The 16,291-nt window shown below is 38.4% G+C and overlaps 1 protein-coding gene across 3 annotated transcripts in view; it reads left to right on the plus strand.

Annotated features, from left to right (window-relative positions):
- LOC122661324 (bifunctional aspartokinase/homoserine dehydrogenase, chloroplastic-like) overlaps positions 1-16,291 on the plus strand; it is an 80,983-nt gene that overhangs the window by 14,387 nt on the left and 50,305 nt on the right. For all 3 annotated transcript variants that reach the window (XM_043856681.1, XM_043856682.1, XM_043856683.1), the window contains exons 10-12: positions 5,474-5,572; positions 5,802-5,996; positions 9,478-9,560. In XM_043856681.1, the coding sequence (XP_043712616.1) occupies positions 5,474-5,572; positions 5,802-5,996; positions 9,478-9,560 (377 nt within the window). The remainder of the gene's footprint in view (positions 1-5,473; positions 5,573-5,801; positions 5,997-9,477; positions 9,561-16,291) is intronic.

Genomic DNA, 16,291 nt, shown 5'->3' on the forward strand with positions numbered 1-16,291 from the left:
CCCATTGTTCTCTTGGTTTCCTCATACGATTTCTCGTCCCATTGTCAAATGTCAACTGCTTCACCTTTTGATAAAAGATCCTGGTTTGGTTATTAGTTTGACTATTCAAACCTAGGACTACATTACTAACAGATAATAGGCATAATGGTAAACGAGGAACATGAAGAACAAATGATAGTGTCATGGAGGCAGTGGGTGAAATGGTACCATGACCTGTCACCTTTGTAGAGGAGGAGCCACTAGCATAGATGACTAGAGAGGACTGTCGATGTTCAGAAATAGAGGAAAATAAATCAGCCTTACTAGTCATGTGAGAAGAAGCACCGGAATCAATGATCCATGGAGTAGTGGTAGTGAATAAGGCAAAGTTACCTGTGTGAGCTAGGGTGGCTGTGGAAGTAGTAGTAACTGCCTCAAGTTGTTGAAGGCGCTTGAGGATCTGATTATAATCATCACAAGGAACAAACATAGTGGAAGAAGCTCCAAATGCAGATAAAGTGTTGCCATAAGGCACTTTCTCAGCAAAATTATCAGTCATTGCAGTATTGACTAACTCATTGGCCCACTCAGGTCGGCCATGCTTAGCCCAACAAGTATCTATAGTGTGATTTTGTTTAAGGCAGTAGGTACAATGTTGAGAAGATTTGTCAAACTGCTGTCCACCAATACCATGACCACCTGACCCACAACCACGCCTCTCCTTTGGCTACGACCTCGTCTAGAGAAGGATGAACCATGACCTCTACCAGCAATGAAGGCTGAACTTTCTTTTGGAGAGGGTGAGGGTTCAACCTTGGAAGATGTAGATATGCGTTGAAGACAAGAAAATGTTTCATTCAGGGATGGTACTTTCTCACCAACAAGAGGACTCTTGACAGATTGGTAGTCAAGATGAAGATCAGCTAGAAATTTGGCAGCATGAAATTCAGCCCGTTGAAGCCATGGTTCAAAATTTCGTGATATATCGCCGAAATTTCAGCAAATTTTGACACTATCGAGACGAGATGGGCTTCCAAAATGAAAAAAATGTTCAAATTTCGTCGAAATTTCGTGAAATTTCGGTGTATTTCAGCATGTCACCGAAATATTGCTGAAATTGCTACATTCCTATGCACGTGACTCTTTAAACTCAAGTATAAAAGCAACATCTTGCTGATCTCGGTCGAAATTTTCGACCGAGACCTTGCAGAGAGTGCTTTTGTTGCCTTTTTTTTTTTTTTTTTTTTGTCTTCCAAGCCTCTTCCAAGCTATTCTTTGTGGGGGGAAACATTTGTTCTTCATCATTTTCGACGGATTGTCGCCGGAAACATGTCGGAAACACCTTCTAGCACATTTGTGAAGGCCTTTTCACTGTTTAAGGTATTTTTTTCTTTCTCTAAAACTATTTTTTGAAAATACTATGTTCAATACTTGTTGGATGGTGATGATATTATTATATGCTAGACACCAAAGGCCGAACTATAACCTCACGTTGGGGTAGGGGACTATGACTCCCAGTTCCAGTCTCAGGGATGTACTGGATCATCTTTTGTGGTCGATATCTTTGCATACGCTAGCTACCCAACTCACTAGCCGTACATGCTGCCAACACCGACATCACATCATACTGGATCAGTGGGTAGTCATGGTTCTTCTTCACAGATTGGTAACCCATATCCTAGGATAGGTTACCTCCATTATGTTGATGACTCTATTTACATGGCAAGTGTGGATGACTACACTCGTTTCTTCTCCCAAACTATAGCTTGGTCCACGTATGTCCTTCAGACGAAGAGCAATGGACGTCGACTCCAGCGGAGCATGAGTGGGGTCGATCCAGGAAGGCATAACAATTATTACTAGGATTTGTTTTATGAAAGTTGTGAGTTGTGATTTGTGAGTTGTGACTTTGTGTATTGAGTATTGAACTATTGACTATTATGGAGTTTATGAGTTATGACTTATGAACTTATGCACTTATGATTTTATGAGTTTAAAGTTTAAACTAAAGGCTACATTTGACTTTATTTTTGTTTCATTACTTTGTTTAAATTTCTTATTATGTCTTTTAGTACTTAAACAATGTGTATTTAACTATTTATACATCAGGGTCCGACCGTATACTGTCAATCAGGGGTGCAAACCCAAAACACCACTTTGAGTTCATTTTTGTTGCAATATGAAGGTTTAAATGTGTTTATTTAGCTTAAATAAGGGTGTACATGAAGTATCATGCCTTAATATGGCCAAAAACCCACCGAGATGGAATGCCGAATATGGCAGAAAAAATGCCATATTTCGTCAAAATTTCGGAATATTTCAGAAATTTCGACCAGCCCAAAATGGAGAGACGAGACGAGACGAAATTTTGAACTATGGTTGAAGCTTCAATTGCTCTAGATTAGAAGTAAGGGTTGGTGAACTTGAAGTTCTTCAATAATGCCTTTGTAACTGCTGAAGTACTCATTTAATGACTTGTCTCTCTGTTTAAAATTGAATAACTTCTCATAAAGCTCATAAGTCTGAAAGATATTTTTCTCCTGAGAGACTTTCTTTCAAATCATTCCAAACCCCTTTCACAGTAGTTTGAAACATTACATTAGCAGCAATGGTAGGCTCAATACTATTCCACAACCATATCTTGAGTATGGAGTTCCCACGCATCCAATCTTCATATGCAGTGAGAGAAGTAGAATCCTTACGATCAACAGCAGGAGGATCATCAGTGAGATATTTCATCTTGCCTTTAGCATGAATGTGGACAAGGACTGTTTGAGACCATATAATGTAGATCACAAGTCCATATGTACCCGCAGGTACAAGCCCCAAAACCAGCCCAACAAGGTTGTGGATTCGACTGCTGTGAGAAGCAGCCTGGTCTGATGATGTGGCAAGTTTTGTTGGTTTGATGGAGCATCACCTAAGGCAGCCCCAACCTAGAGAGAAGCATGAAGAAGAAGAAAAGAGACCAAGACAGAAAAAAAAAAAAAAAATACTGTTCACATGAACAGTATCCGAGTTACTATTCACGTGAACAGTGATTTGGGGGCTGATATGGACAGCTGGTGTGAAGATCTGATTTTATTTTGTTACTATTAGTTACTAAATCTATAGTGTCTATTTTTGTTTCCATGATTGTTAAGAAGGCTGGATCTATAAAGCCTTAGTAGTTTCTATTTTTTCATTAGTTGCCGTTTTCCTACCTTCTATTTTCTACCTTCTATTTTGTAAGCTTGCCTAAGCTATTAATAGGCCCCCTATTGTAAGGAATGATCAGATTTTGGAGAAAACAATTTTCAGGCCTTGTTGCCATTGGTTGTGGGAGAAATTCCATGTTTCAACAGCTGGGATAGCTGTGGGTGAGAGACCCAGGCTGAGAAGGCCAATCCCCTACCTCCCTTTCTTCTATCTTCTCTATATCCTCTTCTTCATATTCTTATCCTTTTCTATGTTCTTCTTTCATATGTAAACAGAAAATAAAGCATTAAAGTTTCAGTTATTCAATTTGTTCATCCTCATTGTGTTGATCCTGGCTGCAATCAATCTCCCGCTGGTTTCCCTGGTTTGAGGTCGACTTTCTGCATTACCATAGCATGTAATTAGATACACAAATGAGCTTAATGTTGGTGATTTGAACATGGACGGTGTCCACCGGAACCTTTGGGTCAGCCATCATGCAGGTTGGTAATATGGGGATCAATGAAAGCATCCAACAGTCCCAAGTAGCAGTAGCAGAATCACTGTCTAGGAGCAGTAGAAGTGTTCTGAAATAGAACAGTAGCAAGCAGTAATAACCGGCAGCAGTTAAATTCCTAAAGAAGACAATCGGTACCTTAGCAATTCAGATTTAGGTGATTTTGAAATAGGAGTAGCTCTGCAGGTCTGATTGAGCTAAATTTGAGGTCGAAGAACTCCCTTGATATAGGTAATAAAATCCTAAAGTGGTTAATGATCTACTGTTTAGATCTAAATTGCCACCAGAAATTGAGAAGGCCAAAAAACTCCTTAAAAACATAGTGTCACCAGCAGTGATGAAGAATATATGTAGCAGCAAGTCAAACCTTGTTACAGGCCAGAAATATGGATCGAAGGTACCTCTCTGGCAGTGCGAAATAGTCCTCAAAGGGGGAAGACCAGATAATGGCCTAAAAACAAATATAGGCAGCTTGATGATGGCGGTAAAACAGAGTCTCCAGAATTAATAATAGCAGTGATCTTCAAAGACAAATCGATCTCAGTAGGCCAAGAACTCCATCAGCAAGCATATATATGGTACAAAGGAGCCCTAGTTTGTATTCATATCATCTCAACTAGGGCTGCATATGATCAGTAGGCAGCATGGGCTGCTGCAACCAGAACCGAGACTTTGTTTGTGTGACTATTAAACCAGAGAAGGATGAATGGTGATTACTAGTCAATAAAGTTCTGATACCATGTTACAATATCAGAATTAGAAACCAGTAATCACAAGAGAGAATGGAAGAGAAGAAGAATGGAGAGATTGCTAGGAAGGCTTGCAACCGATTAGGTGCAGCCTCCCTCCTTCATATCAATATATAGAAATCAGATTACAAGATTTCCTAATGGGAATAGGAAAGTAAACCAGCAGGTAAGATAGAGTTCTAAACTAATATGGAAAAGAAAAGACAGTCAAACACTACTACCACTGGGACATAACACAAGTAATCCACGATAGGGGGGTGGGCTCCCCCTATCATGGTGGCATACAACTACACCCAGGCCCACACGGTTTAACACTTGATTATATCCAAGATCCATGAGATATTTTGATGGATATAACTCTTCTCCTCCAGTGTTCTTTTTTTTGATAAATCTGTAAGTATATCTTGAATCTTTGTCAAATCATTCTTATTAAATATCACTTTCATTGGCCATTGGAAAAAAAATCTGCATCTCAGTAATAACTTCGTGAACTATTTCCTTGGTTGATGATTAAGCAATTCAATATTCAATGAGTCTTGGATCTGTTACATAGCTATTTGGTCAATTAATAATTCACTATGGATAATTTCTTTTGATTCACCCCTCCTATATGTAGTTATGTACAACCAGGTTTACCAAACACCCCCATACTATCCTCCCTGACACACAAATGCGCATGCATATACTAATACATATAGACGGACACATTATGGATATGTAGATAAAAATGTTACCTCTTACAATTAACAATATGTAAGGATTTATTATTAATTAGCAGATATAAGAATGCGTACATTATGACCCTCCCTAGACCCCGGTGGCGGGAGCCTTGTGCACTGGGTACGCCCTTTTTTAGCAGATATAAGAGTAATTATTTATAAACCTTGCAACCTATTCGGTTCCTCAAAATATTTTTGGTCATATAAAATTAATTGCTTATGAAGTATTCATTATAGGAGGTCTGCTGTATTATTCTTCTGACATTTGTTTTAATAAATACTGAGCTATCAACTGCTATTCTTCCCTACTACATTAACTGAGTTTTTTTCAGGTTGAAGTCATTCCAAACTGTAGCATTTTAGCAACAGTTGGTCAAAAAATGGCAAGCACTCCTGGAGTTAGTGCTTCTGTTTTCAGTGCACTGGCAAAGGTATTTGCATTCTCTAAATCTTTTCATTCGGATAAATCTGCTAGTCTGTTAGATGCTTAACCTGCACAAGTGCTTTATAACTGGTCTCATCTTAGGCTGGGAAATTTCAGTACTGGATGTTGGGCACTATCTTCTTTCTTTTGGCAACGTTGCTAGTTCTTCTGCAGTCCAATGGTGATTCTGTTTGCTCTGTTCATCATTTGTATGGAATTTGTGTGTCCTCTTGCAGGCTAATATAAATGTACGGGCTATAGCTCAGGGTTGCTCCGAATACAATATTACAGTGGTACTAAAGCGCGAAGATTGCATAAGGGCTTTAAGAGCTGTCCACTCCAGATTTTACCTGTCCAAAACCACAATTGCAATGGGTATTATTGGATCAGGGCTGATTGGTAGCACATTACTTGACCAGCTAAGGGATCAGGTGCATTATCGGATGGGTTCTGCTGTATACATTTTCATCATCTTCCTACCATTATATTATTTATCATTGTCCTATCATTATCTCATCTATCATTCCTGGATATGTTGATGTGCTTATAGTACCGGTATCAACTTGATTGGATGCCAGTATTGAAAATGGATACTGCATGGGCACTCCTTGACAACAAGTTTCTCATTTCCTTCATTTTATATGCTCTTACTTTTATTTCATGACAGTTCTTTGTTTGTTTTAGGAAACAGAAATATTTAATTTTACTGTGCCATATCTTACTATAAGAATACAGGAACTTTAATAATGTCCAAGGTTCTATCTGGTTTGGCAAGATATGTGTACTCAGAATGTCCTTACCATGGAATCTAAATGAAAGTCATGGTTTCAACATCTTTTCTTTATTTTTTTTTTTTGTGTTGGGGGTGGGGGAATGGCACCAATACTGATGCCTTATTTTCAGGAATTGAAGAGTCATTCATATCCCATGTATCTGTCTCTGCATCTGAATCTGTAAATGGGTATTCTAAATCTCATTTGTATATCCGGTAACAGCTTTTGTCTGGAAATGACCAACCCTATTTAAAAGATTTGCATTTATCCCTTTTTTATAGTGCTTATTTGAAGTAGGGAAAATTATCAGGTGCTACTTGGTTTCGAAAAGCTTCCTCAAAGTTGGAAAACTACCTCCTTGAAATTGGAAGTTTGGACAGACTTCTACCAATAAGTAGTACGAATTACCTCACTTATCTTGCTTAGAAGTTTAACTGCACTAGGTGGGTTATGTTTTTTAATTAACAAAAAATTGCCTGTTAGGGTGACACCTTGTTCTTTTACGTCTGATTCTTCTGGAAGCCACTTGGAATTGGAACAGGATCCTTAAGTTGATCATCTTATCCTTGCATGCTGCAGTATTGAGGTTTTAGTATCCTACTGAAGCTGGATTCTAAGTTCCCAGATTTAAAAATCCAGTTCAACCATGTTACCATAGAACTGTTAGTGTTCTAGATGTCCTTATCTTCCAGCTGTAGCAGGTAAGTAGAGCCTCTAGTTCCTGTCTTACTCTTTCCTAATGTAGGCCAACTGGCCAAGCTTCTCATTTCCCAATCATGACTACTGTTATTCTCTAGAACAAATGGGAATAGATGTTTCCTTGTAAATTAAGGTTTCCTCGTCAGTTGTCACAACATCAAAGTTACCACCAAGTCTATGGCCAAATGGTATTCAAGGAACTCTTAAAATTGGAACTCACAAAGGTAATCGGCAGATAACATCTTGAGAGGCATGTATTGAAAGTGAGCCATCTACAGGGAAAAGGCCGTTAATGATTTGTGTTGGAGAGCTGACTTGTGAATTAAATCTATGACCATCTTACTTGGAGGTGCAAAGTAATAGCTGTAAAATCCTCATTATTACTAATGTCGAGACACCTTAACCCTTAAACTATTTGAATTACCCTTACCATGACACCTCAACTCTACTTAAAGGTGAAACTGCCATCTATAAAACATTAAAACCACTATACCCATTACATGTTGCTGATGTAAGTCCACTTTAGAGCAATTCTGCCCCTTTATATACATATGACTATATACCATATATATATTCTATATATGATATGCTATACACTTAGGCTATATATTTAACATATATAAACCATATGGCATATATATATTACCATATTTATACCCATTTAATTTAGACCTTAGTGTATAATACCAAGATACATTCTTATAATATTATTGAATTATACAAATAATAATAAACATGATAGTAATAATAGAAATATTACACTCCTTATTAAAATGATATAAAATAATAAAAACAGAATATTAGGCATTCAAATAATTCTTATACTCCATGCTATCATCCATAGCAAAAATCACAATTTTGTCACTGATTATTAACAATAATAAATTAATACAACATCCTATAAATAATATTAAATAACAGTAAAGCACTCTCATTCACATGCAAATATTAATAAAATATTCTCAACAACAACAACAACAACAACGACAACAACAAACTCATCCATATCCCAACTTAATGGGGTCGGCTTCATGGATCCATACAAAACAAAGTAGGGAAAACAGAGTTCTAACCAAAAAGGGAAACAAAGATGGGAAAAGAGGGATGGGGAAAGAGATGGGAAATGAAAAAAAGAAAAAAGAAAAATGAAAGATGGGAAATAAATAGAATACTTGGGACATCTAATATAATAATAAAATAAACATGACATGCATGCGGGTGTTACACTGAGCTGATGCGCTGGATGACAGAATGCTTGCTGAATGCCCAATGCTTCTGTGCGTGTAAAACAATGCAGAAAAGTCGAAGGTTTCTTTGAATTTTTTCTACATGGATTGGTATATGCTTACGATTAATGGCTTGCCATTCTAGATCAACTGTGACAATCAAGAATAATGATCCTGATCCCCATGTTATTTCATGATCTTCAGGCTACTATGTTATTTAACAGGATGGCCATGAAGTGCCTTTGGTAGAATTACCATGCAATGAGGATTTTTTTTTTATCCCCAACCATTAGGTGTATAGTTGTCGTTTGACAGCCGCTGGATAAAAAAAGGAGAGTTTTCAAGATACCCAATACCGGCACAAAACCTTTACCTCGTCATTGCTACCACCTTTCCTTTTCCAAATTGATCCTACTTTTACTAGATCACATGTCTTATAAGTTACAGTGGGTGCAAAAATTACTATCGCTACTGAGTCTATTTTGTTCTTTTTAGCAAGTTTTTTTGTATTAGTAGGCATTCAGTTTTCAAGTCTTTTGTGACCATCTATATAAAGGGATTTATGCCACAAAATGTGGACATGGTGATGATTAATAACATTTTGTTTGGAGCAGGATTGTATATTCAACCCTAGGAATATGGTTGGTAATTTTATTGGCCCTCTTCCTCTTAACTCTTCATCTTTTATCTGAAGTTTCTTCTATGGGAACTGTTCTTAGTCACGTAGTACTCAATTTCCTCTCTCGTATTTTGCTTATTTATTAATATCCATCTTCATCTCTTTAAACTATAATTCTTTCCTGGAACCCCAAAACTGTGAGTCTTTCTTGGATTTCTAGTTTATCATTTATTGCTGTTCACTTCTTTGCTCATTTCTTTATCTATCTAAACCAGAATCTCTTTATCTCTTGGAGGTATCCTACGAGGCCTGTCACACCACAGTTACTTTGTTGTTTCAGTTTTCAACTTTTTGTAATCTAAGTCATAGGGTATATTGCATAGATCCTCACCTAATATGATGCAGTTCTCCTAACTAGTTACTTAGATTTTTCTTTCTTTCTTTTTCCTACTTCATTGTCATTCTAAATTTATGAATATGTATGAATTTCTCTACACTCAGTTCCTAGAAAGAATGATAAATTTGCATTAAGTTTGTAGATCAAAATTGATCCTCATTTGATACTAATCATATTTTCAAAACATTCTGTTGGCAGGCAGCAGTCCTAAAAGAAGAATTGAACATTGATTTGCGTGTTATGGGAATCACGGGATCAAGGACAATGATTTTGAGTGACTCGTAAGTTACTTTTTTTTTTTTTTCGTCAAAACATTTCTACATTTCATGTTTCACGGAAAAGAGTTTTCTTTTTCTAAAGTTTGTTTGAGTGAGGTCTCTAAGATGCATTCTCACTCATGTTCAAGGTTCAACATTTCGGTTTCGAATGGGATTTCCACTCTGGCCGAAACCAAAATATATCACCAAAATGGCTGAAATGGCACCGAAGTATGGTCCATTTTGGTGAAAAATCAAACCAATGAAGACTCATCAATTTGCATGCCATTTCATTTTGACAAGTGTCGGAACTGAAACATTGCATTGAAATTTCAAACTATGCTCATGTTTGAGCAAAAGTTCATATTTTAGAAGTTTTTGCATTGGGTATCAATTTTATGATTTTTATACTTTAAAACTGTGATGGCTAGTTCCATATTTTAAGGGGGTGGAGATTTGCCTATATATTTTTTTCTGCTACATGGCTGCGTCCATAGTTTTCAAGGCGTCGCCTAGGCGTCCGGATGGGTTTCCAAGGGCTGTGTGGTCGTCTGCCTTATACTAACTTGACAAGGCAGACACCTTGGGACTCTGGGCGTTGCCTAGGGCGCCTTATGACGCCTAGGTCCCTAGGCGGTCGATTTTTTTTGACATGTTTTTTCCCCTCTAAAAATGATGTTTCTAACATTTTTATTGGCTTGTGTGCAAGTTTGTGTATAGGCGAGAAGCATGCGGTCATTTAGTACCGCACAGAAAAAATAAAAATAATGGTACTAAAAGTGCTAGGGGCAAGCCTAAATTAATCGTCAGAGAAGTGGTGAGGAAAGACGTGCATAGCTTGGGCCTCGTATCAGGAATGACGCCGAATAGAACTGATTGGAGAGCAAAGATCCATGTGGCCGACCCCATTTAGTTGGGATAAGGCTTTGTTGTTGTTGTAGTATTAAATTGTTGGGGTATCTATGGGTTGGAATCAATAAATCTGAGGAGTATGAAATTATTTGTTTATTCCATAAGGTGGTTGGGGTCTTATGTGGGGGGTTCTAGTATTACCGTAAGGTAGTTCTGCTCTGTGGGTTGCTTGCGTTTGGTTGGAGGTTAAAGGCAGCCAAATTAGTCAATTATGACTAAGGGCTCCTTCCCCTTGGTTTTGCCAATTATGCCCTTGCCTTTAAAAGTTTGATCAAACTAAATACCAAGTGGATCCTTTTCTTTCAAGATTAAAGTTGAAATTAGAGGAGAGAAGAGAGTAGAGGAGAGTTGAGAGAATATTGGCTTGTCAGAGTAATGTAAGACTAGAACCAGAATAGGTCTAATCCCAGGCATGATCCTATAGAAAACCCTTCAATTAACAAGAAATCATATGAGGGAACCAAGAGAACAATGGGAACGCAAATGAGGGAACAATTTCCTTGGTTGAAGTAACAAATAAAAACCCACAATTTGTTACCTGTTGAAGCAGCAATGATCTTGATGTGGTAATCTTCAAGAAATCGATGCGACAATCAGTTAAAAGAAATCCTAGCTGCTTGTAGGACTCTTGAGATCGATTTGAACAAAATTAGGGTTTGGATTCATTCAAGAACCGATGGAAGGGGATGGGGGAATGGAATGGGGATCTCACCCTAGGCCTCTCACCTATCGTATCTCAGGATTTCAACACTGCATAAGCAACTTTTCTATTCATTCAAATTCGTGTACAATGCTGGTCTCCCTTAGTCCCTTACAAACTTATATAGAAGACTCTGAAAATAGACTTAGACGCTAAAAGGGAAAGGTCTAACTCAATCCATAACTAATAAGGTATCCTAAATTGACTGGGAAACTAAAATAATGAAAGAAACAGACTCAAAACAGGATTCTAACTATATTAATGAAATAAATCCCGTTTTCCTACTTTCTACCCATATTTTAGGCTTATTAAATTGGCCAATTACAAAGTAAACCCATGGGATCAAAGGCCCAACACATACATAACCCAACCCAAAGCTTATTTCCAATAAAATAAGTCCCTTAGATGACTTTTCTTTTTCACAGAGGGACAGAGGCCACCACTTTATTTATAATTTGAGATGATTACAAATATGGAATGATGAGTCAATCCTTTTCTAGCATATTTAACATGTGTATAATGAACCTAGGCACTATAATGTCCCTAGATACGTTACACACTGCAACAAGAGAACTGAACCAATTAAGAACCAAACTAAATATTTCAACACTCCCCTCAAGTTGGTGCATAGATATCGCACATACCCAACTTGGAAACAATAGGATGGAAGGACTTAGCATATAAACCCTTGGTAAAAACATTTGCCAGCTGGTTCTTTGTAGTAACAAAAGGAGTACAAATCAGGCCATCTTCAATCTTTTCTTTGATGAAAAGCCAATCAATTTCAAAATGCTTGGTATTTTCATGTTGAACAGGGTTATGAGCTATATTGATTGCAGATTTGTTGTTGCAAAAGAGCTTCATAGGTCCCTCAGGAGTTAACTTCAGATCACTGAGAAGTTTTTCAGCCAAATGAACTCACATACTCCTTGCGCTATGGATTTGTTTTCAGCCTCGATACTGGATCTTGAGACTACAAGTTGTTTCTTGCTTTACCAGGCAACAAGATTCCCTCCAAGGAAAGTTTAGTAACCAGAGGTAGAGCATCTGTCGTCAATGAAACTGGCCCATAGTGCATCAGTAAAGGATTGCAACTTTAGGCTTCCATTGTTTGAGAAAGATACCCTTTCCTGGTGCTTATTTTAGATACCGAAGAATTCTGTACCTTGCTTCAAGGTGAACAGTCCTTGGGTCATGAAGGAAACGACTGACAACCCCCACAACATAAGCAATGTCAGGCCTGGTGTTAGAGAGGTATATGAGTCTTCCTACTAGACGTTGATACCATTCCTTCTCTACAGAATCACCTTTGGTGCTACTGCGTTGATGATTAATTTTCAATGGGAGATTCAGCAGGTTTGCAACCAAGCATCCCAGTTACTTTTAAAAGGTCTAGGACATACGTTCTTTGAGAGATGAAGATTCCTTTGTTGTATCGGGCTACTTCAATTCCCAAGAAATATTTTAAGTATGCTAAATCCTTACTCTCAAATTCACTTGCCAGCTGAGTTTTTAGGAGAGAAATTTCTGCCTCATCATCATCAGTGATCACTATATTGTCCACATAGACAATAAGAACTGTGATCTTGCCTTCCATATGTTTGTCAAATAGGGTGTGATCTGCATTACTCTGTTTGAACCCAAACTTTATCATAGCTTTTTGAAACCTTCCAAACTAGGCATGAGGAGATTGTTTCAGAACATCAAGGGATTTTCGAAGTTTGCACACCTTGCCAGCGGTGGTGGATGAGTCAAAGCCAAGAGGAATATCCATGTAGACTTTTTCCTCAAGAACACCATTCAAATAGGCGTTCTTCACATTTAACTGCTGAAGAATTCACCCTAGGTTGGTATCACTTGATAATAGAGCTCTTACAAAGTTCATCTTAGCAATTGGGGCAAAGATTTCTTGGTAGTCGATGCCATATGTTTTGTAAATCCCTAGGCAACCAACCTTGTCTTATAGTGAGAAATAGTTTCGTCTGCATTCTGTTTTACTGTGAACACCCACTTGCACTGCACTAGTTTCTTTCCTTTGGGACAAGGAGCTAGCTCCCAAGTATCCTTTTTCTTCAGGGCTTGCATTTCCTCTATCATAGCAGCTTTCCATTTAGGTTCAGTTATAGCTTCTTTCCAACCTTTTGGGATACACACATAAGATAAAGAGGAAACAAAAGCACGATAGGTGGGAGAAAGATTCATAGGAAGCAAAGTTAGAAATGGGGTGTTGGGTGCATGATCTAATTCCTTTTCTGATAGCAATGGGATGATCACCATGAGAGCAAGGAGAAGGAGAACTGTTACCTTCTATGTGCTCAGGAGCTGGAGTAGGAGCTGGTTCAGGGGGTGTTGGAAGACATGGTAAGGTAGAAGCAGCTTTCTCTTGGCGGTGAGAATAGGTTATGAGCTCTTTTACACTAGTCACAGGGCCCTGAAAGGGAGTGGTACCAATGATGAGAGGACTTGAAGAACCTGTATTTGAAAGTATTTCTTACTCAAAATAAATCTCTCCTTGAGGAGATGCTGGATAAAAGGGTTTATCTTCATGGAAAGTAACATCCATCGTGACGAACAATTTTCGAGTGGGAGGTAGCATCGGCACCCCTTCTGAGAAGTGGAGTGCCAAAATAAATACTCCTAAATGCTCGAGGATCCAGCTTAGAACGGGTAGGGGAGGAGTTGTGGGCAAAGCAAACACACCCATAGTTGTTACGGCGTCACGGCGTTGCCATGGTGAGCATGTCGACCATGTTTTATTTTTTATTTTCTCTATTTTTAATGGTTTAATAGATGTATACTCAAGCCATGTTTTATTTTTTCTCTATTGTTTCTTAAGTTTTAAGGATGGCAATCTTGTAATTAAGCAGAATCTAAGAAAGGGCATAAAAGGGTTTTGATTTAATGATTAAGGGTAAACTTGGAGGGATGTGTAAAGTATGGACAAAGGGGAATAAAAGAAGAGAAGGGTACTTTAGGAAAAAGGAAAAAATAAGGGTTTGTAATAACCCACGATCGGATTTATGGTTATCTTCAACCTGGGACGGAAAAAGGCAAAGTACGAAGGAGATAACTCCTTCAACTCTTCTCGGTCCAGACGTCCAGTCTAAACCTTCAAGCAAAGCATCGCCACATCATGTTCTATCAATTCCAGCAAGAACTCATCACAGAAATCAACTAAGCAAGGAGTATTTAATTCCTGGAATCAGATCTGGCGACTTCTTAGTTGCAAAACAGAGACAGAGAGACAGGAAGAAGATATCGAAGAGGGAAAGAGAGACAAGAAGAAGAAATCGAAGAGGGAAAGAAGAAATAAAGAAGAAATCGAAGAGGGAAAGAAGAAATAAAGAAGAAATCGAAGAGGGAAGGCAGAAATCGAAGAGGGAAAGAGAGATAGGAAGAAGAAATCAAAGGCCGCCATGGCGTAGGTCGCCATGCAGGCTTCTCCAGCGCCAGGACGCCATGGCGACGCCATGACAACTATGAACACACCCAAAAACTCTGGGAGGGAGATGAGAGGCAATAGTAGGGTCAGGAAGCTGACTGGCTGGGGTTTTGAAATCCATAATAGCAGAGGGTATCCTGTTAATGAGGAAGCCAGCGGTAAAAACAACATTCCCCCAGTAAAACTTTGGAACATTGCTGGTAAACAAGAGAGACCGAGCAACATTGAGGAGATGTCGGTTTTTTCTCTCAGGATTACCGTTTTGCTCCGAAGTTCGAACACCGGAAGTCTGGGAAAGAATACCATGATCATCTAGATATTTGAGAAAAGGACCGTCAAGATATTCAGTTCCATTATCACTCCGTAATGCTTGAATTTGAGCATCAATCTGGGTTTGAATCATATTATGAAATTATTTGAAAGAAGAAAAAGCCTCAGATGTAGTGCGAAGAAGATAAACCCATGTTAGATGAGTGCATTTTTCAATAAAAGTAATAAACTATCGATACCCACCCTGAGCAATAATACGCGAAGGTCCCCATAGGTCAGGGTGAATAATAGGAAAAGGAATTGTACTTTTATTATCACAAGGGTAATAAGAGGAACATGTGTTTTTTTCTAGTTTACACATCACGAGAAAAGTGTCCTTGAGCCTGAGGACAATATTTTATTAAGGGCCTCTTTGGTATCACGTTTCATTTTCATTTTCTGACACAAACGTTTTTACAAGTGTTTGGTACAATTTATGGACCCTATTTCTATTTATATAACATCAAAATAATAGAAAAACCATAATAGAGTTGTGACCTTATGATGGATTTTGGCCAAAAATTCATTTTAGTCATTTTTTCGGTACTTTAATGAGCATGTGCTTATAAAGGTCCCAAAGTCGAGGGTAAAGGAGTCATTTCCTCCTTTAATTAGAAAGCTAACCCCACTCCCCCTCTTCCTCTTCTTCTTCTTCTTCTTCCCCGACAATTAGGAACCTCGATTTCTTGGAGATGTGGAGGCCATTCTTCCAGCCCTATCACCTGATCATCGTCCAAGACGGAGATCCCGCCGGAACGATCAGAGTCCCAGACAGCTTCGACTATGAGCTCTACAACTGGAACGACATCAATCAAATCCTAGGGCCATTCTTTCCTTATTTCTCTGGTTCTTAAACCATATAAAGAACCCGAAGGAGAAGGGATGGCGCGAAGCAGCTTGTACATCACAGCTACTCAGCTTCTCACCCTGAAACACCGCCCAAAAAAGAGGAGACACGCGAAGCGAAAAAGAGGAATTTATGAAGGTGATAGCTTCAGTACTCATTCCATTTAAGGGGGAGTGGAAGGCAGCAATCATTCAAACCACCAACACCCCCTCACACTCTTCTCTTCCTTTCCTCCTTTCTTTGCACTTTTTAATCATTCCTCTTCTCCTTTTAGTTTTAGCACCTAGAGACCAGAAGAGTAAAGTCAATATGAGAGACTGTGTGTGTGTGTTTTCTTCTTAGTTTTAGTTTCGTAGCAGAGAGTGGAGTGAGAGATTGGGGAGGAAGACGGTTTCAGATTAAAGAGGAAGATGCGTGAAGAGATGCCTTCTTCACTCACCACTTAAACTACATATGGGCTTTGGGTTTGGGCTCTTTCTTACAAAATTGTTATAAAAATCATTTGCACCAAACTTATTTTTCATTCTACAATCTATTGTGTTTAG

This window comes from Telopea speciosissima, chromosome 5, assembly GCF_018873765.1.
Source record: "Telopea speciosissima isolate NSW1024214 ecotype Mountain lineage chromosome 5, Tspe_v1, whole genome shotgun sequence".
NCBI lineage: Eukaryota > Viridiplantae > Streptophyta > Magnoliopsida > Proteales > Proteaceae > Telopea > Telopea speciosissima.